At 40.3% G+C, this 7,500-nt stretch overlaps 2 protein-coding genes across 2 annotated transcripts in view; one reads left to right on the plus strand and one right to left on the minus strand.

Annotated features, from left to right (window-relative positions):
• LOC137979120 (SNW domain-containing protein 1-like) overlaps positions 1-3,911 on the minus strand; it is a 17,086-nt gene extending 13,175 nt beyond the window's left edge. Inside the window, exons 1-3 of the mRNA XM_068826309.1 lie at positions 3,854-3,911; positions 3,696-3,771; positions 3,518-3,592 (exon numbers count right to left, since the gene is read on the minus strand). Of these exons, the coding sequence (XP_068682410.1) occupies positions 3,518-3,592; positions 3,696-3,771; positions 3,854-3,867 (165 nt within the window). The 5' untranslated portion in view covers positions 3,868-3,911. The remainder of the gene's footprint in view (positions 1-3,517; positions 3,593-3,695; positions 3,772-3,853) is intronic.
• A 2,217-nt stretch (positions 3,912-6,128) lies between these two features.
• The window catches only part of LOC137979591 (carbohydrate sulfotransferase 6-like), a 1,710-nt gene continuing 338 nt past the window's right edge, over positions 6,129-7,500 (plus strand). The window contains exon 1 of the mRNA XM_068826882.1: positions 6,129-7,500. This exon is cut by the window's right edge and continues 338 nt beyond it. Coding sequence (XP_068682983.1) covers positions 6,422-7,500 — 1,079 coding nt within the window. The 5' untranslated portion in view covers positions 6,129-6,421.

The raw sequence follows: 7,500 nt of genomic DNA on the forward strand, positions 1-7,500 counted from the left end.
GCCAATAGGTCTATTTCATAACAAGACAACACGAAAGAAGATGCTAACTGTGATAGGAACATTAGGAATGCACTTTAAAATGTACATACAATTGCCCATGGAGACTAGCAGAAAATATTTAAAAAGTCCCCACCAATAATTCAACATGTTTTTAATGTTAGGCCTGAACGTTTGCAATTCCGTGTTGACAGAGATTCTGGCATATTTCAATAATCAAACAGCACATCGCCACTCAAGCTTACAGCAGACACCATTGGCAAATTTTCTAGTCATTATGATCTATTTTTTCAGACATATTAAGCTTATAACCGAACTCTCAACTCTCTGCAACGAATGCACTTGTAAGCAATGATTGGGACAGATAAGATAGCTAAGACTTAGAAAAGCGATTTGATAAGCTTGAACCTGCAATTTTCGGAAAATCTCCAACAGCTATTGAGTTATAACTGTTTGTCTTGTTTGTCACATGGTTTTGTGACCGGCTATGGTTGCTAATTTCGAAACTGAATTCATCATTACAACTGTCCACACTAAATTAATACCTTTCGATTTATAGGCTTTTTATGTGAAACGAATGACCAGTCGTGAGCTGCTTTGTTTGACTGTGAAATTGCAGTCGAGTAAGCGAATAACTACGCTTCAGCTTGACTTTTGAATTAATTTTTGCTGTTGCTTTAAATTGAAGAGAGTGTGTGTAAAGATTATCAGTCAAATGGAAAATGATTTGAAAGAGACTACTGTGCTTGCAATTTTGGTTTTAGTTGTTGATTAAAATTGTTGGTTATTGTTTGCAAGGCTTGTTTGTGTACTGCTATCAGCTCAGAGGTGTTTGAGGTCCATTGTAAACTGTATACAATAATGACAATTAATTTTGTACTTTAAGCAGAAGCATAATTATTCCATACACACTATATTGTTTTCTGGGATTAGAAATGGGAGCTCTCCTTGGCTAAATCTACATATTAGCTCAACAGGCCCATGACAAAGTGGAACCTGTTTTCTAAATATGCATACACACATCAAGAACGAATTCAAGGACTATTACAGCACCAAAATAATGCAAGCTTTATGTTCTCAATCAAACAAGGAATAGACAGTGCACATTACATAAAGGGTAAAAAACTAATTTTCAGTAAGGGTTCCACAGTTCGAGCAGAAGTTATACCGCTTACCACGGTCAACTCCATTTTGTTTGTTGACATTATGAGCTAATTTGATCACAACTTAACTTTCATTAACCAGATTCTTGACTGAGGTTTTGGACTTAAATCCCTTTTAGGATCTCATTCTCCTCAGAGGTTCTTAACCCTTTGATGCCCTAACCGGCCATACTTACATACTATATTACTCTGTCTAACGCCAGACAATTTTACTCGTCAATGGGGAACCCTCAGGGGTCAATGGGTTAATCACTCACTGAAAGCCATCGAATTCACCTTTATTCGAAACCTGTGTTACCGACCCGTTGGAAGACTAAGCCTAAGACCATTGGAAGAACGCTTAGCGACCCGCGATTGGTCAATGGGAACAGTGGTGACCAATCGTGAGTCTTAGGCATAGTCTTCCAACGATTCGGTAGCGCGGGTTTCGATTAAAGGTGAATTTGATGGTTTTCAAAGAAAATGTTTGCAGAGTTTGGCGGCCCTTAATTACTTCTCAGTGTACAAGCGGCTCGAATGAAGAAGACGAATGGGTTGCAGAGGTATCGTTCGTGATCTATATGGAATTTTGAGGCGATCAAAGACTCGGGAGTGAATTTATGGCCCTTTTCCTTCAGTGAATCCCTTTGGCGGCTTGGTCTCGGTTGCCAACCTCTGGTAAAGATTATCATACCGGTATATACAGGGAAAAGAAAAGGAACCAAAAACCTCCAAAATCGCTCTTCATCGGCCCAGAAATAGTACCAGAGACAAAGAAACAAAAGATTGAGGCAAGGTAAGCTATTTTTAATTTTAAATCGTAAATATTTTTTTGGAATTGTGAGAAGATTAAACCATTTTCCCCATACAAATCCTTATACTTCCCTCTTGCATAATATGTACACATACCGTACTTATTTGGCTACAAGCCGAGTTCGGCTATAAGCCGAGACCCCAAACTTCTTACGGAAAAAATCAACTTGATTGACACGAATTGTAAATGCATAATATTCGGCTATAAGCCGAGACCCATTTTAGGTCTTGATGTGTATTATCGACTATGGAATTTTCGTAATTTAAAATACAAATTGACATTGACTGAAGAATTATTCTCAAAGCAATCAAATGAACACGAAAGATAAGAAACAAACAAGCCAGGTGATCGTGAGGTGACGAATATTATTAAACAATTACTGACCTCACAGGAAACGTGTCTTCGTACAAGCGAAGCGTTTTATAAAAAGTTATTCGACTGGAAACCTTACAACCTCGCCTTTAAACTTAAAATAGTTGCCAAAGCAGAAGCTGTAGAAAATAACTCCAAGATCGCCGGAGAATATGGCATCAGCGAGTTGATGGTTCCGTCGCTGGAGGAAAGATAAGGAAAATCTGCTCAATGGGGAGCTTATCGGTGAGCGTATCCCGAGCTCGATCAACGACACCTTTGGCCTGGTTCTCAGCGCAAAGAATTCAAGGTAAGATTTTCCCTTTAATGCGTACGTTTTTTTTGCTTGGAAAATGTTGCTACAAGAAGAAATCAACTTGCGTTTTTGTCTCAAGTTTGCTTTGGTGTCATGTGACAAGATATTGCTTACACGATCTGTGATGGTGCAATCTCGTTCCCAGACTCCTCGTTCCTTTGATGGGTAAACCAGGCTTGGCGCGATATTCCCGAGGAGATGGTGAGACGTTCGTTCAAGACTTGTGGCACCTCTTTAACGCACTCGACGGCACAGACGACGATGCAGTCTTCGACGAGAATATTCCAGAACAAAAAAAAGTGAAGACTAGGAAATGGACGACGCATTTGAGACAGACAGCGAGGAAGAAGACAAGCAATAAGATCGATCCCGATCACATAACAACACGAATGGCTTTTTTTAATTTACGAGGCACCAAGTAATAAAAATCCATATTACACCAACAACAGCTACTCTTCATTTTACAAGTAATTTAGTTCGGCTTGTACGTGAATACACGTTCATTTGTTACTGTTTTAATTTGCTGAGAAAATTATTTTTATCAAAAATACTCGGCTATAAGCCGACACCCCTTCTACGGCTTCAAATTTTCCCAAATTGAGTGAGGATTTGTGTAAAAATCGCTCGGCTTATAGCTGAATAAGTACGGTAGATCGAGCTTGGGCTACCTGTGGTTGTAATGCAAAATCTAGCTATGGAAAAACTGTGTTGAATAAAGGAATTCCTGTCAACAAATACCAGAAAAAGATCAATCGTATGTATCGAAAGTTGGTGGAATTGTCGTTTTTTACCAAAATATGAGCTGATAAATTCAAGGTGCGGCTTATCTGCGGGTGTTTACGGTACTTACTAAATGAAAAAGGTCAAAATTAGTAAGCAAATCGGAACTTCACCAACCTCGAGCTTTCTCGGGATCCATCCTTGCCGATGCCCGTAAGGTGGAGGTTCTTTCTTTGCAGCTGTAACCTTTAGCTAACGAAAATTAAAAGCCAAAGAAACAAGGACATTAGCAACAAAAAGTGTTATCGATTCCGATTACTGATCAAGTGAGAGTGACAACATGGCCGACACAAACCTCTTTGTAAGCTTTCTCTAGATCATCATCCGCGTCTTTGTCACGGTAAGCCACGTGTAGGGGCGCCGGAAGAAGGCTGAAATTGTTAAGAACATTTTTTTAATCAAAATCTGACAAGTCTTCCATGACTGGAACAGGAAATAAAGAAAATTTCTTGCCTGCTAAGGGACATGTTCGTGCGTTCAATACCAGATCAGATGATACAAACTTCATGCTTGCCCACATATAGTGCACAAATCTCAGACAAGTCCAAATTGCATTGTGGGCTATGGGGGTTGGGGGTATCGGTCTGAATGTCCGATGAGGTAAATTGCTCAGTACATTGCTCGGCTTTTAGGCTCTCCACGAGGCAACGACAGTTCGCAGGTTATTCTAGCCCCGTCTACATGAGCCATTTTTGTGTGAGAGTTTTTATTTGCTAGTGTAAACGAGGAAATTTGGTCAAATTTTATGTGACAAATGTATTTGCTGAAAAGCGGGAGTGTTAGCTTTTATGTTTCAGATAAACGTTGTCACATACGTGTAACCGACTTGTCACATAAATGTGGCAAATTCTTGTTTCTTGGAGAGCGTCATTGGAGAACAACCTCGCCTTGTTTCTGCTTCTCTACTATCCAAAGGCATTTGGGGGCTGACCCACGTGACTGCGAATTGTCAACAATTATTTGTTGTGCTATCTACACAATTTGCCACATAAAATTGTCACATAAAAATTGCTCGTGTGGACGGGGGTTTACACCGCTATTAAAACTTTGCATATTTGTTATGAGAAATTCGTCACCCCACATTATTAAGACGCAAAGATTTTCATTTTCTTGGTTTCGACTATTCCTTGGGTATAAGCGAGGTTCAACTGTTTTTGGCAGTTGGTAGCCTCAATGGGGAACGAACAGCTTGTATTAAATTTGAGTTATGGCGTTTTAACAGAACAAACAATGCAAGATGAATTCTCGCAAAGTCAGAGTCATACTTGAGATTGTGACTTGAGATTGCCACCCAATCTCAAGTCTTACAATAATTCGTTATCATTGTTTACTTTTTACTAAAACAGTGGATAGCGTTCAACGCGCGCGCTGATTGGCTACTCAAAGTCTGGCCTTCGCTATTCACCTGCGAGCAACTCGCGCAGGATTTGCGCCCGAAAACATTGTAATTGTTGCAGGAATCATGAGTTAAGATCATCTTTTTGTGCTATATTATCTCACTGTCTTAGTATATAATAAAACAACTATTCACCTCAGTGTCAGTGGCTTGTGGTGGATATTTACCGTGCCGCCTCGCGGCTCAGTAAATATCCACCATATCCAACGCGCGCTCATGGAATAATTGTTAATTAGTATATACTAAAGCAGTGGATAGCCTTGAACGCGGGCGCTGATTGGCTCGTCAAACTCCAAATATCCTGTGCTATTTACCTCCGAGCAACTCGGGAATAAATGGCGTCCCGATTTGCATCCGTGACAAGTGAAGAAAACAACCAAATTAATTTTTTGTGCTGTATATTATCTCACTGTTTTAGTATATACTAAAACAACTATTCACCTCAGTGTCGGTGGCTAGCGTTGGATATTTACCGGCTCGGTAAATATCCACCGCTAGCCACCTCCACTTCCGTGAATAGTTGTTAACTAGCCACCTCCACTTCGGTGAATACTTGTTATGTGTAGCGGATCATGGAAAACGACGGAAGACAGCTACAACCTCGGTCATAAATAGCTGTAACATATCTCTTGCACGTAACTCGCATTCAAGCTATTAATAACGCAGCCCTCCTCCTATCTCTCTTCAATGTTGCGTTTACCGGTTAGTTCTTGCACTGGAACCCGTAAACATCAACATTGAAAGGGGAGGAGGGGAAAACTTTCCGTCAGTGTTACAACATACGTGACCGAGACTGTTGCTAGCTAGGTTGTTGTTTTTTAGTCGAATTTACGATATCTATAGATTTTTACTCTTCGCCAAGAGAAATGAAATCTTAAATCGCTCAGTCTCAGGCCGCTATGAGATTTGCGTAGCTCCTGTTTGTGTCAGCACAAATTTAGCTTGTTTCTTCCATTCTACGAGTCACCAGCTTCACCTACCCAGTTGTTTGCACTTTTGAACAATCCATTGATAAAATTTGTGCAAATTACTGGTACCAAAAATTAACAATAGAAAGTAATAAAAGAAGGATAAATAGTTAGTGTGGCCTAAAATATTTTCAGCACTATTCGATGCATAGACTTTCGTGTTGAAATTCACGTAAGATTGAAGTCAAAATTCAAATAGTAATCTGTTTCTTTGACTGACCCTTGCCGCTTCATTTCCTCGGCATAGAAAGATTCTACTAAACCATGGTTACTTCTAAATAATTCAGCTATTCCATTTATGGAAAATTCAAAGACGTAGAGATCAACTGGTGGACGAGAGGGTTGAACGACAACACTGGTGCCATTTTCTTGTATCGACTCCCACGGTACTAATTCTCCTTGTTTGTAAATAAGCTTAGGGTTGAGAGTTTGCTGGTTTTAATTTCCCGTTGTCAAGAATTCCATGGATGGTTGTCGCGAAGAGGAAAAGTCTGTTCAAGGTCATAAGTTTTTTGTTCAGTTAATAACAGAGGCTGCGTTTTTGTTGATTCGACATGAAGTTTGACCGCCGAGATAAAGTGGATTTCAAAAAACGAACGAGGACGGAATGACAGGAATGGTCCTCCAGAAACCTGATTGCTGCTCTATTTTAAGAGGATGTCAGTTCGCTCTCTTCGAGATATTTTGGCAAAGAGAGTAAAGCCCTCTTCTTCTCCAGTGTGGTTAGTGGCGCTTTTGGTCCTTTGCGCGATCTTTGTGTTAACACGAGACAACTGTTTAGAGGCCATGCGTTTGAGAAACCGACAACTTCGAAGTTCAACCAACAGTGACGAGTCGAGACGTTTAAGGTACTATCGATGTGGAGCCAATGACGAGTTTTCCGATGAAAATGCCAATAATTCTTCGGTGAATCAAATGTCGAATCAAGGGAAAAACTGCTCCAACTTGAACAGGGACATTGACCTTTTAAGAAAGAAGTTAGCAATGTATGAGAAATTGGACAAATTTCTAGAGTTTGACTCGTTGGCGAGCAAATTCGGAAGTAAGATGCGACAAAATATTCTCATCATATCGGATTACGCTTCTGGAAGTTCTTTTCTTGGAGAAATCTTAAACCAACACCCTCAAATATTCTATCTTTACGAACCATTGAAGTCTTTACAATATTATCGTGAAAATCGGCCCGAAAGTGTTTATGATACTATGGTGACGCACCTCTTGAACGGAATATTTCACTGCAATTTTATGGATCTTGTTTATTACACGGAATTTTTGTCATATCAATACAGTTCACTTCGACATCGACTAGGCAGTCGCGCCTTGTCTTCGCCACCTTTGTGTCCGGAGAATCACAATAATCCCCATTATAGCATTCGCATGTGTGCGCCACTAAGGCCTCAAGGAATATCAGCAATATGCAGACTTCATAAACACACCGTTGTCAAAACAATCCGCATCAATTCGATTCATAAACTCTCCTACTTAATGGACACCGAAGCACCTATGGATTATTCCCTCAAAGTGGTTCATTTGGTCCGCGATCCGCGGGCAGTCTTAAACTCGTTAGTCATGGACAATTCCGGCCAAAACTGGACGATCAAATCGGTGCGCGAACATGCGCAAACGATGTGTCGCGACATGCTGCGAAACGTCAAGTACGCAGTCAGCGCGCCGTCATGGTTACACGGACGATATACATTGCTCAGATATGAAGATTTAGCGATGAATCCGCATCA

This window comes from Montipora foliosa, chromosome 12, assembly GCF_036669935.1.
Source record: "Montipora foliosa isolate CH-2021 chromosome 12, ASM3666993v2, whole genome shotgun sequence".
Classification (NCBI taxonomy): Eukaryota; Metazoa; Cnidaria; class Anthozoa; order Scleractinia; family Acroporidae; genus Montipora; species Montipora foliosa.